This window comes from Orycteropus afer, unplaced genomic scaffold (genome assembly GCF_000298275.1).
Source record: "Orycteropus afer afer isolate SDZICR_OR568_19922 unplaced genomic scaffold, OryAfe1.0 scaffold00267, whole genome shotgun sequence".
NCBI lineage: Eukaryota > Metazoa > Chordata > Mammalia > Tubulidentata > Orycteropodidae > Orycteropus > Orycteropus afer.
The window spans coordinates 2665763-2684060 of NW_006921854.1; the positions used below are offsets into that span (position 1 = coordinate 2665763).

The window sequence follows — 18298 nt, forward strand, 5'->3', positions numbered from 1 at the left end:
TCGCTGCTGCCTTCTCACCTTCAGGTTGTTCCCCATGGAATGCCCATTACTCTTCTTGCTACACGTCTAAATCTTACCCCTCTTCAGGTACCAGCTTAGATTCCAAACCTTTCCTGATCATTCGAGGTTGTAGTAGTGCTTTGGTTTTCAAACTTTGCTTTTTGTTTTGTTGGAACTTCCTCATGGGCCTCTAGGGGACAAGAACCTCCAGGCAATTAGACACTAGATATGTTTCCAACACATCTCTCCTACCTCTCTACCCTTCCCCCAAGCAAGGAAGAAGAAAACGCTCTGAAAACTGTGCTTTTATTTTTTTATATATTATGTTTGCATTTAGCACGTTGTTTGGCAGAAGGTTTTATGGCTAAAACACATTAAAAAACCGGTGGCAAGACTGTTGATGTACTCTTAATGATACTCTTTACAGTTATTTCTTGACAAGACTGATTTTTTTTTGGGAGGAGGATACTTCTTGAATTTCCCATTTAATATTTTGACCCTTTGGTATGTTCAGTGTTAGCCTACTTAAAGTACATGTTATTAGCTGCCATGAAGCCAGCCCCTGACTCATGACAAACCCCACGTATAAGGGAACAAAACGCTGTGTCTGGAGCCTTCTGTGTGGTTGGTTGTAGATCGGGTCGTTGTGATCCATAGTGTTTTGATTGGCTGATGTGTGAAGTAGGTCACGAGGCTTTTCTTTGTAGTCTGTCTTATTCTGAAACCTGTTCAGCATCATGGCAGCATTCAGGTCTCCACTGACAGACAGATGGTGGCTTCATGTGGAGTGCATTGGCCAGGAATCGAACCTGGGTCTTCCCACATGGAAGGCAAGAATTCTTTAAATTATTCTTTTATCGTCTCTTCTCATCTTTGTTGTTTTCAAAGTCATTTTTCTCATTTACAGAAATCAACAATGACCAAAAAGAGAAAACGCCAAGATGATTTTCAAAAAGTAAAACTAAAAGTTGGTAAAAAGAAGCCCAAGTTAGAAAATGCTACTGATACAAAGTTTAAAACGAAGACTATACATCTACCTGAGCAACTCAAGGAAGATGGAGCACTTCCAACAAATAATAGAAAACTTAACATAAAGGTAAATCATAAATCTTGTTTTGTTAAAGTAAGATTTTCTTTGGAATCATCTAGACTGTTATAAGGACCTCTGGTAGCATAGTGTCTAAGGCACTTGACTGCTAACCAGAAGGCTGGCGGTTCAAACCTACCAGCTACTCCTCGGAAGGAAGATGGGGCAATCCACTTCTGTAGTGATACCGCCTCGGAAACCCAAGGAGGGGTCGCTATGAGTCGGGTCCGATTTGACGGCACATAACAACAACAACAACAACAAGACTGTTATATCTTTGTGAAAAGTTGTTTGAAGTCTTGGAGTGAATGGTTTGCTGTAGGTCTGAGGTTTGGAGTTTGCCTGTTTCCTGTATCATCTCATCACTGTGTCTTTCCCATAGCGTCTGAAAATACTTGGTGGACTAACCTCACAGTATACTTACTGAATGAGTCATTATATCATCTTGAAATAATTGTTTTATTTACCTTCTTAAGGTGTAGATCTTGGTTTTTCAACTATTTTTAAAGCTTTTTAAAGGCCTAAAACCCTTACCGGGAGCTCTGGTAGCATAGTGGCTAAAAGCACTTGACTGCTAACCAGAAGGCTGGCGGTTCAAACCCACCAGCCACTCCTCGGAAGGAAGGTTGGGCAATCCTACTTCCGTAGTGATACTGCCTCGGAAACCCAAGGAGGGGTCACTATGAGTCGGGGCTGACTCGACGGCACATAACAACAACAACAACAACAAAACCCTTAACAAGAACAAGAAAAGATCTCATTCATTTTTTAATCTTCCTGGCACTAAGCTTTATTGTAAGCTCATGGTAAAGCTTGAAGTTAATTGAAATTGGAGCTTAAAACTTTTTGAACCAACTTTATAGAGATTTATACATGGTAAAATTCACCCGTTTTAAAGTATGCGTTGAATAGTTTTTATTGTATTTCCAGAGTTGTGCTGTCATCATCACCTAATTGTAGAATGTTTATCCCTCTAAAAAGAAACCCTGTACCCACTAAGTCACTTCTCTTTCCATAGCCAACCACTAATCTACTTTCTATCTCTGATTTTCCTATTCTAGACATTTTATATAAAAGGAATATACATTATGTGTTATTTTGTCACTGGTCTTTCACTTAGCATAATGTTTTTGAAGTTTTTTTCATGTTGCATCATGTATCAGAATATACTTCATTCCTTTTTACTGCCAAATAGTATTCTATTGTATGGTTATGTCACATTTTGTTCACTTTTTAGCCATCATGAATAATGCTGTTATGAACATTTGTGTACAAGTCTTTCTGTAGATATGTTTCCTACTTTGACTTTTTAAGCTTTAAAGGTTAAATTATGCCAAAAAGTATTTGAGGTTGTTCAAGTTATGTAAAATATTCTGCAAATTAAAATTGTTCAGTGTTGTATTCTGAATAACTAACACACATACACAGAAAGATTATTTAAAATAGGCAAATCCAATGCCAGCAAGTAACTTCCTGTTCATGTTGTTGTTAGGTGCCATTGAGTTGGTTTTGACTCAGTGACCTTAGGTACAACAGAATGAAACATTGTCCTGCACCACCCTCAATAATTGTTGCAGCCAGTGTGTCAATCCATCTCGTTGAGGGTTTTCCTCTTTTTTCTTGACTCAAAGTCACCCTATAAGACCGAGTAGAACTGCCCCATAGGGTTTCCAAGGCTGCAAATCTTTATGAAAGCGTCTTTCTCCTTTGGAGCGGCTGGTAGGTTCAAACTGCCCACTTTTTGCTTAGCAGCTGAATGCCTTAACCACTGTGCCACCAGAGCTCTGTAGACTACTTAATATAAGAGCCTATTAAGAATATAAAAGTTCACTTACCGTAATTTCAGTACACAGAAGGTGTTCAGTAAATGGTGATGATGATTGTCGCTATTTAATATTATAGAGTTCCTCAGTGTGCATGGAAAACCCACTACTAAATCCACTGTCATTGAGTCAATTCCAACTCAGAACCACTCTGTAGGACAGAGTAGGACTGCCCCAGAGGGTTTCCAAGACTGCAAGTCTTTATGGAAGCAGACTGCCTCATCATCTTCCCATGGAGCAGCTGATGGGTTTGAACTGACAACCTTTTGGTTAGCAGCTAAAAACCTAAACCACTACACCACCAGAGCTCGTTAGTATGCATAGAGATTAATTTAAAAAGAGAAAATGCTGACTGAAAATTGTTTTCATTAAGCACAAACTTTTAAAGATAAAATAATTTTTCTGATCTTAATAATGTTAAATTATCAGGGTATCTTTTTAAAGTACTTATTGAAGCGATTTTCCCCAAAAGCTTCAGATTATTAGCATTGTTTTAGTTAGCATGTGTATTTGAAAGTGACCTAGTGTGTACATATGCATTTACACCTTTAAAGCTGTTTTTATTTTGATTTATAGGATTTGCTGTCACAGATGCATCACTACAATGCTGGGGTTAAACAAAGTGCTCTTCTTGGACTTAAAGACCTTTTGTCTCAATACCCATTTATAATTGATGCACACCTTTCAAACATATTAAGTGAAGTGACTGCTGTGTTTACAGATAAAGATGCTAATGTACGATTAGCAGCAGTTCAACTTCTTCAATTCCTGGCCCCCAAAATACGAGCTGAACAAATTTCTCCATTTTTCCCTTTGGTAAGTGCCCATCTCTCTAGTGCCATGACTCACATTACTGAAGGAATTCAGGAGGACTCTTTGAAAGTTTTGGACATTCTGCTGGAACAGTACCCAGCTCTGATTACTGACCGTAGCAGTATATTGCTTAAGAATTTTGTAGAACTTATTTCTCATCAGCAGCTGTCCAAAGGACTGATAAATAGAGACAGATCCCAATCCTGGATACTTTCTGTAAATCCTAATCGGAGACTCACTTCTCAGCAGTGGAGGCTGAAAGTTTTAGTGAGACTCAGTAAATTCCTTCAGGCCTTGGCAGATGGATCCAGTAGGTTGAGAGAAAGTGAAGGACTTCAGGAACAAAAAGAAAATCCCCATGCCACTAGCAACTCCATTTTTATCAACTGGAAGGAACATGCCAACGACCAGCAACACATCCAGGTTTATGAAAATGGGGGTTCACAGCCAAATGTCAGTTCACAGTTCAGGCTACGGTAAGAAGGATTTCAGTTATGTCCACACTCAGTTTTCCTTTATTGAATTATAACTGCTGACCATTGATGCCTAATGGTGGAAAGACATGCAGTTGTCTTTCATACAGTTTTCATACAGTTACTCATAATTTGATTTTATTGTTTACTGATGGGAAGAGTCATTTAAAAGTATTTTAATGAATTCATATTTAGCAAAGCCTAATGAGAAGTAAAACTTGATAATCTCTGTTGGCTTTGTCATCTTAGAATTTCATTTTCCTTATTAGTCTTGATCAATGTAATTATCAGTTCATAGTGCTTCATTTTACTAGTACTTAAGATTTAAATTATGAAAGGAATAATAAATATTTTTTAATCACTATATATTTCTTTCCTTCCTTGTTTAAGGTACCTGGTTGGAGGACTCGGTGGTGTGGATGAAGGCCTGTCATCTACTGAAAACCTGAAAGGCTTCATTGAGATCATCATCCCCTTGCTCATTGAGTGCTGGATTGAAGCTGTGCCTCCACAGTTAGCTACTTCTGTTGGAAATGGAATAGAGCGAGAATCTCTTCAGGTTATGCAGCAAGTTCTTAATATTATTTCCCTTTTGTGGAAACTTTCTAAACAGCATGATGAAACCCATAAATTGGTGAGAACACATGAGTTCTTTACTTTTATAGTAACGACTTTTATCATTTAGAGATCAAAATAATTGGCTGTACATTTTCAAAAACAAATTCCAGGCTTTAACTGTAAACTTGCTTCCTGTTGCCCCAGAAACAGTCTAGTTTCTGGAGGCCTCTTGAAAGATTTTTAAAATTTTGCCTGTTAAATGGTATCTTCCAGTTTGTACCACGTTACAAAATTTATTAGAAATGGACCACGCTGAAGACTTCAGTGGATTTTAAACTATGATTTAGAGAAAAAGCTACACACAAACTTAACTTAGTGTGTACTTTTTTGGTTTTTCCTTGACAGAGGATATAAAATCAGCAAATGTTTCTAAAAACTTTGTTTACTGTAGATGAGGTGTAGTCATTGGTAGGGTGTGAGTGAAGTTAACCTAAGTGAATTCTAAGTTATATATCAGCTTCTTGCTAGAAAGCTGACAGTAGGGACAGATTTCTTTCCTTTTTTTTTTTTATTATGGCAACTAACAACAGCAAATAGTTTTTTTTTTAATTTTGATTTTGGTGAACGTTTACAGAGCAAATTCACTTTCCATACAGCAGCTCGCATACACTTTGTCTCATGACGTTGACTGCCCTGTTTTCCACAGTGCAACAGCTCCTTTTCCAGTTCTTCCCTATAGATACCTCTTCCCTGTGTCCTTCCCTCCCACGCACTTCTGCTCCCCGAGCTGTCTCCCTGTGCGTATACAGCTTTTACATTCTCCCATGATTGGTCTGTCCAAGGAATGTATCTACCTAATATAAATGTTCAGCTCATATGCCTGTCTTTTGTTTGGCTGGAAGCCATGGGAGTGGGGTCAATTCTAGACCTGAAGTCTCAGGGGTTCCATCAGACTCTATCTAGCAAACCTGGTCCTTTTTTTTTTTGAATGATTTTGAGTTTTGTTCCACATTGTTCTCCCACTCTATTTGGAATCTCCTGTATGGGTCCCCCTCTGAGTGGTTGACAGTGGTAGCGGGCACCGTCTGGGTCTTCTGAACAGACAGATTTCTTTTTTTTTTTTTTAATTTTATTTTGATTTGGGTGAAGATTTACAGAGTAAATTCACTTTTCATACAGCAGTTCACATATACTTTGTCTCATGTCATTGACCAAAATTTACAATGTAACAGCTCCCCTCCCACTTCCTCCCCATAGTTACCTCTTCCCAGTGTCCATCCCTTCATACTCTTCTGCACCCTGAGCTATCTCCCTGTGCATAAGCAGCCCTTCCTTCTCCCGTGATTGTTCTCTCCAGGGCGTGTGTCTACTTGAGGTAAATGTTTAACTCACATGCCTGTACTTTGTTTGGCTGGAAACCACAGGTGTGGCTTCAATTCTAGACCTGAAGGGCAGCTAGGGGCCATAGTCTCAGGTTCCACCAGGCTCTATTGGACCAGCAAACCTGGTCCCCACCTTCTTTTTTTTTTTTTTGCCTCCAAATGATTTTGAGTTTTGTTCCACATTGTTCTCCCTCTCTATGCAGGATCTCCTACATCCCTTCCAAGTGGATGGCAGTGGTAGCTGGGCACCATCTAGTTCTTCTGGTCTCATAGTTGTATAGGTTGCAGATCGCATGGTGTACCAGTCGCTAGGACTGATTGTTTCCATTAATTTTGGTTTTCTTCTTTCTTCTTGACGAGGAGAGACCCGTTGTTGCATCTAGAAGGCAGCTTGCTAGCTTTTAAGATCCCAGTTGCTACTCGCCAAAGTAGGAGGTGGAACAATGTTTTGTATAGTATGTTATGCCAATTGAGCTTGATGTCCCCTGCGACTATGGTCCCAAGCCCGCAGGATCAACTACTCAGTCCCTCTGGGTAGCTGGCTGTGACCAAGCAATGACCATAACCTTACCCCTTGTCAGCTCTACTATATACCTGGGAATTCTGATCATTCACATGAACTTATAGGCCCATTGTCTGCCAACCCTATATATGATCTTGGATACACTCCCCATTTAGACATACCTAATTGTTTAGCTTGTTCACCTATCTATCCGTCCCTATACCCATGTTTGCTTTCGCTGACAACTCAGTACTGTATATGCAGAAGGGTTCATATTTGTTGTCTGTACTGCCCATGTAACTCTCTATTGAAGAGACAGATTTCTTGATGAGTAAATTTACCTTCTGTTTGGGGGATAATTGAGTGTTGGCAGCTTTTTTTTACATGTTACGTAATCATAGTTGGCTATGTTTCTGCTTTGCATCTAAGAAGGCTCACAGAGTAATTGGTCTAAACTAATTGGGTGACTGACTTAAAAGGGCAACTGCAAGAGCGAGGTTTTGTAGAGAAGAGTTCCTACAAGGACTTGTGGAGGTAGGGGAATCCGTGAAGTTGCCTAGATGCATATAAAACTAAGACTACAGTGGTGTGGTGGTTTTGATTTTTTCCATGCTGAAGTTTAGAATGAGTTAGTGTGCTATACAAAATAAAATAAAGCATACTTGATAACTTTTTAATCTTAAAAAGCATTGTGGAATCACGCTTACAAATATCTCTTTTGAAGAGCTTACTCTGTTGCTGCTAACCCATTATCTGTCATCTCCAGGGATGCTTTATAGATTTCTTTTTCAAACAGGATGGCTTTTAATTGATTATGGTTTTGAGCTGTTCTGTCTCATGGTTCATTGCCCATATTGGCAAAAAAATTGGTCATGGTTAGGAGTATGGTGTAATTTTGAGACAGCAAAGCTTGCTGTCTGTATGATAATCTGTGGCTTTTGCGTTAGTTCGTTCACATTCGGAATTTTTTTGTATCTTACTTGCTTTTCCTCCATCTACCCCTTAAATAGCAGATATTACAAATTAGAAGCAGATAAATTAGTAAAAATAATTAGTAAGTACCAAAGAGATCTGTGGGTGAAATGCCATAACAGTTCACTATGATTTTAAAATTTATTACATAGGATATTGTAGGCAGAAATTATATAACAATGGAAAGTATCATTGTCAAATTTCTGCTTAAAGCTTTATTGGTTAGATTACAGTTACTTGCAGATTTTTTGATCTTTCTTTATTTTAATAGGAGTCGTGGCTTCGAAAGAATTACCTTACAGATTTCAAACACCATTTTATGAGTTGTTTTCCTTATGCCTTACAAGAAATAACCAAGCACAAAAGGAAAGAGGCAAATAAAAGGTATTGTAATTCTTTTCTGCTATGTAGATTCGAAAAGCATATATACTACTTAGCCTGAAATTGTCAGAAAATAATTTGCTTTAATCTGGAACCTTGAGTGTGTTTATGTGAAATAAGAAGACGACGAACAGTAGGGTTCTTAAGTATGCGTTGTCTGGGAGTTGGGTAATTTTTCACCTGTGTACTTACTGTATCTAGTTGACATGAGTGAACTCCTGGATTCTTTTATTATATTTTTATTTCTAGCATTTCTGTTCATTTTTTGTATACTTTTCATGTCTCTGCTGAAATTCCACATCTATTCACAGATGTTTACCAAAAATAATTTTAGTATCTTTGTCATGATCAAAGTCACTATCTGTTGATTCTAAAACAAAAATGAGCTAGGATGACTGATCTGGAGCAAGTCACTTAAGCCTCAGGACTTCAGGTTTTTGTTTCTGTTTTTAAAACGTAAAGTAAGTATGTAATGCTACATTAATGGCGAGTGTCAAATGACATAAAGATAAATTCAGGACAATTGGCTGAAGGGAGTGGTTCATTTGGACGCAGTACTCTACTAAACAGTGCTTGGAAGTGATAAAGTTCTCGCATTTATATGCAAACAAAACTGGTGCTGAAACTAATACCAGTATCCTGAAGGAAGTGGGAAAAATTGGAGAAAAACTGTTCTGTTTTAAAATAAACGAAGACAGAGAGATAGATTACAAATGGAATTAGTAAAATGATAATCCTGGAAATTGTTTTATGTATCTACTTGAAGTGAGAGCAGATACAGGTGAGAATAAATTCTCTAGTGAAATACAACAAGTCAGGTGCGAGGTAGAACATTAAAACTGTACTTGTGCCGAGTGAGCAGAAACATTTGCACACAACCTGAAACTCTGTCAAAATGTTTTAAAGTCTATCAAAGGGAAGAAGTAGCTATAGAATCATTGATCCTCTTTGAACTGGTTTCAAAGGATATAGTCAGAAGTGATAAGGTTATAGCAGACAAGAGTTTTTCATTGATTCACTCAAATGTTTATTTTGGTTGCTTACTGTGAATGAAGAATCATGATAGAGAGAATGAAGTCTCTTGAGATCACTTGCTCTTTTAAGCAGTTTCATTCTGGTGAAAAAGTATATCAGGGTCCATTCAGAAGATGGAACTGCATCAGTGGTTTTAACAGAATTTAATGTAAAGAATTGTTGAGTAGGCATTGGAGAATTGAAAAGACAAGAGGGAACACTAAGGCATTAATGGAGATAGCAACTGTATGGAAGCAACTATTGCTGTCCATAGGACTGAGAGAACAAAGGGAAGAAGCAGCAGCTTGGAAGAAGGGCTGTGTAGAGTCATAACCCAGACCTTTGAAATGGGGTGCTTCTCATCTGGTGCTAAAGCCCATGTGGAGCTGGGACCCAGAACTCTGCAAAAGGGGTTCGGGGTTCCAGTTGACTGGTGCAAGTTTTTCTGAGGGGCATGATGCTAGTTCTTTGTCAGAAAACAACAACCAGGGGTCACCTGTAACTACCAGAATGAGCTGCTGCTGTCTGGAAGAGTTGCTGGGTTGACACTGTCACCAATGAGAAGCAAAGACAGAACTAGAAAGCAAAACAAAGGGAGAGTGTCCATATTCCTCCTTCAGCTTTCTGGTCTTTCTGGTGGTACCCCTTTATTGGTAGACCCAGCAGGGAGCCAGCTGCAGAGGGAAAATGTGGCTCACAGATTCCCAGCCTTAGCATCACCAAGCAGAGTACAGAAGGGTGGGTGTGAAGCTGAAAGCCGACAACTCAGTAACCGATTCAGACTTAACCCACTGCTATCAAGTCGATTCCGACTCAAATAGTGACCTCATAGGAGAGAGTACATCTGCCATGGAGGATTTCTAAGGCTGTAATCTTTATACAAGGAGCTCTGGTGGTATAGGGGTTAATGCATTCAGCTCCTAACGAAAAGATCAGTGGTTTGAGCCCACCAGCCCTTCTGCCAGAGAAAGATGAGGCAGTCTGCTTCTGTAAAGATTTACAGCCTTGGAAACCCTATCGGGCGGTTCTACTTTATCCTGTAGGGCTGCTATGAGTCAGAATGGACTCGATGGTTATGGGTTTGGTTGGTTTGAGTGTTTATGGAAGCAGGCTGGCAGATCTTTCTCCTGTAGAGCAGGTGGTGGGTTCAAACCGCCAACCTTTTGGTTAGTTAGCAGGCGAGTGCTTTTCCCTCTCTGTGCCACCCAGACTTTTAGAGTAATTGATAGGAGAAGTGGATTTACGAATGTAGCACAAGGTTTAGTAAGTAGCATTAAAACCATACAAGTTCTGTAGGATTTCGTAGGAAGAGAGAGATCACTTAGGATAAACAGGCAAACTGTGTCGTTGAAGAGTAGTATTTGAACAGGATTTGAACATGGATCCAGGAGATCACACTAACTGGAGGAGATAGCATACAGTAAAGCTAGGGGATTAGGGAGTGGAGATCATGGGACATACTCCATTCAGTCACATCTGGTTTCTGCTCTCACTAGTCTTGCTGCTGGAAGCCACTTGTTTCTGGAGATCTTTTGTTTTTCAGCTGTGATCCTTTGGACATTAAAGACTTTTGGTTGGGATGGAACTTAGAGATGGAGTTGGAGGGGTCAGAGAGTCAAACAGGGAAACCTTTTTTTTTTGAGTAAAATATTAGGCATTTTCCCCGCACAGATTTTTTATTAGAACAAAAGCTGTAAATCTAGGGTCTGTGGGCAAGTTTCAGAAAGTCCTTAAATTCTTGAAATAATAATACAGAATTGTGTATACCTATGTATATGTATTTTTTCTGGTAAGAGGATCCATATTTTTCATCAAAATGAGATTAAATAATGGTTAGGATATTTGGGATTTAGTGGATCATTAAATATAAATAAATGGTCCAAAAGTTTGGGTTATACCACCACCATTCAACAGATTAATTAGACACTTGATTATGTTTAAGACCCTGTACTAGGTGCTAAGCATTCAGAGGAAAGGAAATAGGGTCCCAGTTCCATACAGTCTAGTGGGGGAACAATACTTATTTCTGTGGTTATTTAATCGGTGTCCGATTGTGATAAATAAATGTAATGAAGGAAGAGTTTAGTGTAATAAAGAGTGTGTGATGAGCTGGTCCTGATTTGGCACGTGGGAAGGACAGTCCTCAGGCCGCTCTGATGGAAGTGACATTTGTGCCAGGATAGACAAAGTGTGAAGGACTTAACTCAGACTGAGACAGTGAAATTGTGGTTATTATTAGTTTTATTTTTTAACAAAGATGGATTGCCAGTATAACTAACTTAATTTTTTTAAGATTATCCAGGGGGTTTGTCTTTAGGGCTGTAGGCTGTTCTTGGACTTCAGTAAGCAAGTTCATTGAATACTTTGCAGTGACTGGGAGGGCAACACGAGTCAAAGTTTGGGAAGCCAGACTTAGTCTAATAGTTTTCAGATTTCTTATTCGTGTGCTCCTGGCATATTTTTTAAGCTGTCTAAATGTTTTTTTCTGAGGTTGAAATACAGAGTTAGAAAGGATATAATTTTGGTATTATTGAAAATACATTTACAAACTTCACTGTAGTTGAGTTGTCACTAAGGAAACTTTTTTTTGCACTCAAAATTTATGTGGTGGTTATTTTAACAAGGTAATTTTAGTAAATACAACTAGCAAAAGTGGTTTAGGAGCAAATACAGATAAATCTTGACTTTGGCCTACAAATTAGCTTGTGAGAGTCAAGGTCACTGCTAACTGGAGTTGTCTACCACATGGAAAGAATTTTCAGTAGGCTGTGAAAATTGTATTTTTTCAGAAGGGATGGAAAGCTTTGGTTGATTTAGCAAGTTGAGATGGTTTTTCACCATTAAATATAATATTAGCTATAGATCCCTTTGCCTATGTTTTAATTAGTTTTTTTTTTTTTTTTTTAATAGTGAATTGTAAGAATTCTTTATATCTTCTGGGTACAAATCCCTTATCAGATACTTGATTTGCATATATTTTCTCCCATTGTATTGGTTGTCTTTTCATTTTCTTGATCTGGTCCTTTCAGTTGTCACTTTGGACCTAGAGGTAGGATGCTTAAGAGCCTGGGTCTCTAGGAACTTTCTAGGACTGCATGCTAGTCCTGGACTGCCTAACTTCAGACTGCATTTACATAAGAGAATAAACCTATTCTTGAAAAGCCACTGTCACCTAATCCTTGTATGACATATGGCTTAAAAATTAAATCCTAAAGACTTTTTGGCCATTCTTGGGGAAGTATTATTGAAAACTAACCAGTATTCTGCTCTGCTGAAGAATTATAATATGTCTGAATCTGGATGTTTATACTTTTGCTTGCATATTTTGGGATGTTCCTTATTGGATTGCAAGTTCTGGAATTTCAAGGGTCATGTCTGATTAACTTTGTCTTCACATCCCCTTGGTATGGTTATTATGAACATAAATATCTACTGAGCACTATAGTTTGGGCATTGTAGTACTGAGTAGGTATTTGCTGGTGAATGAACAAATGAAACATTTTTTAAAAATACAAACCTGGAGATTGTCTAGACAACTAACAGACCAAGGTACTAATGAGATTGGTATGTGATGACAGGTAATGCTATTGCTATCTGTAAAATAATGGCTAATACGTATATCAGTTTCTTAACTATGGGTATATGGCTTTTCTTTTAGCTATGCGTCTTTCTCTTTTCTCAGCCAGATCTCCAAAACTTGCCATCAGTAACCTTTCTTCCAGTTCAGTCCTCAGTCTGCTGAAATTTGGCTTTATTCTCCATTACACCACACTTTTGAAATTGCCCATGACCAATGATAATACAGTTAATCAGATTATGTTAACTAAGGAGCTCTGGTAGCATAGTGGCTAAAGCACTTGCCTGCTAACCAGAACGCTGGCAGTTCAAACCCACCAGCCACTCCTCGGAAGGAAGGTTGGGCAATCCTACTTCCGTAGTGATACTACCTCGGAAACCCAAGGAGGGGTCGCTATGAGTCGGGGCTGACTCGACGGCACATAACAACAACAACAACAAAATAATAAAAAAGGTTCCTTTTTTGATCATAGAGTAATACGTGTTCACTTAGGGGATTTAGAAAATAAAATTATTTACCATCCCATCACTCATAAGGTGACTATTAACACTTTAGGAAATAGTCCATCCTGTTAAAATAAAATAAGATGTTTTATAATATTTTAATACTTTAGTGTCAGCATTTTCCCCCGCCGGGAGACATTTCATGATACTTATCTTTTTGTATATAAATGTATTTTTTTTAGGTTTCTAACTTCTTCCTTCTCTCGTGTTTATTTGTGATGTAATCTTTTCCAACTACCCCTTGATTTTTCACATTTTTTTAGGATTTCATCGTCTACTTTTTCCACACAACACATTGGTGATTTGGATATACTCACAGCGTTCTCATTACTAGTTGTGTGTTCATGACTCCTAAATTTAACTCACATTTCTTCCTCTAGTGTCACTTGTACACTGAGTTGTTTGTTGGCCATCTCTGCCTGAAATTAGAGCAGAGATACTTTAAGCTCAACATATCAAAGGTGAAATTTATTTTCTGAATCTTTTCTTCATCATGTCCATTACTAGTACTGCCCTCTGCTCAGTGACTAGTGCTAGAGCCCTTGACTCCTCCCATTCTCGCAATTCCCAAACTCATAGATATGTATCAATTTGAGCCAAGATTACATCCAGGTAAGTTTTATTTCCTCTCATATACGCTCTCTGCAGTCCATATACCACGACCCTGGTTCTTGCACTTGTTGTCTCTTGCCTTTGATTGCTCCTGTAGCCACACAACTGCCTCTTTGTTGATAATCTATAGCTCTCGTTCTTTTTATTTTGGCATCTGCAGAATTATCCACCTGGAAGAAGCTTTCAACCATGTGATTTTCTTGCCTACAGAGTTAATTTTAGTGTTCTTAGCCTCCAACTCCTGGTCATCTGGTCCCATTTTTTCCAGCCTCATCTGTCATTCCTAGTCCTGAGCGTTTGATGCTCAGCTAGCTCAGAACTTCTTTTGGTGCCCTGCTTTTAGTATTTGTGGCTCCCTACTGCTAGATCCTTGCTCAAGTCTAACATAGGATTAATTGTTTTACTTTACAATTGGTTAGTTTGGGATGTGTATGATGGTAATCGACCTTCTATTTTTCTAAAGATGAAAGAAATAGGCTCTGCCCTTGTGTATACCATAGTATTTGAAATAAGTATCTGTATGGTAAGTTTCAAATTGTTTATTTTTATTAAAACATTCTATTTGAGTGTTTTGAAATTTCTTTCAGGCTTTGAACAAAATGCATTTTGTCTGGCTAGTAAATAAACTGATTTTAATATATTAATCATAAAGTTAAGTGTTATTTCAGACAAGTACTTATCTGGACCAGCCTCCTCATTTCAACATGAAAAAATCATGGTGAGGAGAAATTTGTGATTCTTTTAAGTTAGGTGATTAGTTAGAAACAGAGCCAGAATCTGCTGTGACCTCCATTCAAATGAAAATGTCTGTTTAAAAAGAAATCTTCACATGTGTTGGGGTTTTTAATTCTTCGTATCTCCAGATTACTTCTACGATTACCAGACAAAATTATAAGGGTCTTTACCTTTTTTTTTTTTTTTTGGGGGGGGGGTCTTTACCTTTTTTGAACATAGAAACTTGGTAATGAACTGAGTGGTATGCACTCTAAATTCATGCTGTTTGGACAACTCTGATTACATAATGAATGGTCTGTTTACAGAACTGTGACATAAAACTTGCCTAACCACCTGTCTTAGCAATTAATTAATTCTGGAAGTAAATTTTTTATTGATTCATTGATAGATTAAGTATTGTAAATGAAACAGGTGTGGTAGGTATAACACTTTATAGATATGTTTCTTTTGTTTGTTTTTAGCATCAAGCATTGCACGATTCTCTCAAATAACGTAGATCATCTCTTACTGAATTTAACACTATCTGATATCATGGTTTCCCTGGCGAATGCCTCAACTTTGCAGAAGGATTCCAATTGGATAGAAATAATAAGGAAATTTGTGACAGAGACTCTTGAAGATGGCTCTAAGCTAAATAGTAAGCAGCTGAACAGATTGCTTGGGGTGTCATGGAGGTTAATGCAGATACAACCAAACCGAGGTAAGTGATGTGGTTTTGCTCTTATTTAAGAGAGGAGCTGTATGCATGCCGCCTTGGGTCTAGCTTTGACATACTGGCTTTTAGACACTCCTTGTGATCAAGTTATTATGATTAACCCAAAAAAGGTAGCTAGCCAGATCATTTACAGAGGAATATTTGGTTGAACACTGAAGTTATTTATGGCTCAGCATTTCTTTTTCCTTTTTTGGTCCACTCTGAAGTACATTGAAATGATTTCCAGTGGAACGCAGAACTAGAGTGAAAGGAAGTGTAGGTCTTATTATTGAGCTTCAGTATGAAGAATAACCTCTTCTGTTCTAGCTTGACTAGACATTGAAAGCTTTTTCCTTTAGTCCATGTAGAAGCAATCATGTCTCTGCTCTTCTAGCTAGAAGTTATATTACATTCAGTTGGTTGTTAGTGTGATTTACAAATTCTTTTCTGGCTAGGTAGATTAGTTTTCCTTAAAGTATTCCTATTTGATTCACATCTAATTCATCATTTCAAGCCAGATTTAGAAGAGTACATAGAACAACAGGGTATCATTGCTTATGTCAGACGGATCTTAGTTGAAAGCAAAGAATACCAGAAAGATATTTACCTGGGTTTTAATGACTGTGCAGAGGAATTCGACTATGTGAATCGTAACAAATTATGGATAACATTCCGAAGAATGGAAATTCCGGAACACTTAACTGTGCTCATGAGGAACCTGTGCATAGAGCAGAAGACAGTCATTTGAACTGAACAAGGGGATCCTGCATGGTTTAAAATCGGGAAAGGTGTGCGTCAGGGGTGTAATCCTTTGACCATACTTAATCAATCTGTATGCTGAGCAAATAATATGAGAAGCTGGACTCTATATGAAGAAGAATACAACATTAGGATTGGAGGAAAGGTTCAAACAACCTGTAGTACGCAGTTGACACAGCCTTGCTTATTGAGAGTGTAGAAGACTTGAAGCATTTACTGATGAAGGTAAAAGAATATAGCCTTCGATATGTATTACTCCTCGACATAAAGAAAACCGAAATCCTCACAATTGAGCCAGTAAGCAGCAGCGTATCAAATGGAGAAAAATTGAAGTTGTTAAGGATTTAATTTTACTTGGATCTGCAATCAGTGCCCCTGGAAGCAGCAGTCAAGACATCAAATGATGCATTGCATTTGGCACACCTACTGCAAAACACCTCTTTAAAGGGCTAAAGAGCAAAGATGTCACTTGAAGACTAAGGTATGCCTGACCCAAGCCATAGTAGTTTCTTTTTATAGTTTTTTACTGTGATTTGGGTGCAGATGAATAAAGCAGATTCATTTTATTCTCAGCAGTTCATGTACGTTTGGTTGCACGGCCCCAATTACTATCCCCAGCCATGAAAAGCTCCTCCCATCTGCTCCCTGTGACCACCCCTTCCCTGTGCCCTTCTTATCTAAGCATTCCTGTCTGTCCAGCTTTCCCTCTGTGTAATTGCTGCCCTTCTGATGTCCCATGGTTGATGGATATAAAGGGTGCATCTCTCTGGGGTAGGTGTTCTGCTTGTAGGGCTTTCTACTGTTTGGCTGAGAGTTTTATCCATAGAAGTGAGTCCAATTCCAGGCCATAGTCTCAGGGTCTCCACCAGTCTCTATCCAACTAGTAATCCTGGTCATTTTTGTGTTTTTATATTTTGTTCCACATTTTTCTTCCCATTCTATCCAGAATCTCCAATTTTGACCCCTTTCTGAGTGGTTGGCATTGGTGTCTGGGCACCGTCTAGTTCTTCTGGTCTCAAGATTGTGAAGGCTGAGGTCCTCCTGGTCGGTAGTATCTTTGGACTAATTGTTTTCAAATGATTTTCATTTTTTTTCAGTCTTTGTTCCAGATGAGAGGAGACCAATAGTTGCATCTTAGATGGCCACTTGAAAGCTTTTAAGACCCCAATTGCTACTAAGATAGCAAGGGACAGCTGTCACCAGAGTTAGGAGGCTATATTCTTTTACCTTCATCAGTAAATGCTTCAAGTCTTCTTCACTCTCAGCAATCACCAAAGTAGGATGCAGGTTGTTAATGATTCTTCCTCCTTTAACGACCTGCGATACACTGGTGACACAACTTTGCTTGCTGAAAGTGGGGATGACTTGAAGCACTTACTGATGAAGATGGAAGAATACAGTCTGCAGTATGGATTACATCTCAGTATAAAGAAAACAAAACTTCTCACAACTGGACCTATAAGCAGCATCACAGTAAATGGAGAAAAGATTGAAGTTGTCCAAGACTTCACATTGCTTGGTTCTACAATTGACACCAGTGGAAGCAGCAGTCGGGACATTAGACGACGTGTAGCACTGGCCAGGTAGGCTGCAAAGGACCTCTTCCAAATGCTGAGGAGCAAAGATGTCTCCTTGGGGACTAAGGTGTGCCTGACACAAGCCATGATATTTTAGTCGCCTCATATGCATGTGAGAGCTGGACAATGAATAAGGAAGACTAAAGAAGAATTGATGCTTTTGAGACGTGGTGCTGGCAAAGAATGCTGAAAGTACCGTGGACTGCTAAAAGAACTAACAAATCTGCTCTGGAAGAAGTGCAGGCAGAATGCTCCTTGGAAGCAAGAACGGCCAGACTTTGTCTCACCTACTTTGGTCATGTTGTCAAAAGGGACCATTCCCTGGAGAGAAGGATGTCATGCTTGGTAAGATGGAGAGTCAGCGGTTGCGGCAATGGGCTCAAGTATAGCAGGGATCAGGGAGCTGGTGCGGGACCAGGCGGTGTTTTGTTCTGCTGTGCGTAGGGTCGCTATGAGTTGGAGATGACGTAACAGCACCTAATATAACATAAAGTAGGATGTAGAACAAAATTTTTATATACTGTGTTATGCCAATTGAGTATGATGCCCTCCTCAAGATGTCCTGAGCCAAGCCGTAGTATTTTCAGTAGCCTCACATGCATGTAGAAGTTGAACAACGAATAAGGAAGACTGAAGAATTGATGCCTTTGAAATGTGGTGTTGGTGAAGAATATTGAAAATACCATTGGACTGCCAGAAGAACCAACGAATCTGCCTTGGAAGAACTACAACTGGAATGCTCCTTTGAAGTGAGAATGGCCAGACTTCATCTCTCATACTTGGTCCTGTTGTCAGGGACAAATCCCTGCAGGAGGATACCGTGCTTGGTAAAGTAG

At 38.8% G+C, this 18298-nt stretch overlaps 1 protein-coding gene across 1 annotated transcript in view; it reads left to right on the forward strand.

The window, feature by feature from the left end:
• The first annotated feature begins 916 nt into the window (after window positions 1–916).
• TEX10 (testis expressed 10) overlaps window positions 917–18298 on the forward strand; it is a 45976-nt gene continuing 28594 nt past the window's right edge. The window contains exons 1-5 of the mRNA XM_007950321.2: window positions 917–1096; window positions 3487–4199; window positions 4587–4830; window positions 7882–7994; window positions 14894–15132. Of these exons, the coding sequence (XP_007948512.1) occupies window positions 917–1096; window positions 3487–4199; window positions 4587–4830; window positions 7882–7994; window positions 14894–15132 (1489 nt within the window). The remainder of the gene's footprint in view (window positions 1097–3486; window positions 4200–4586; window positions 4831–7881; window positions 7995–14893; window positions 15133–18298) is intronic.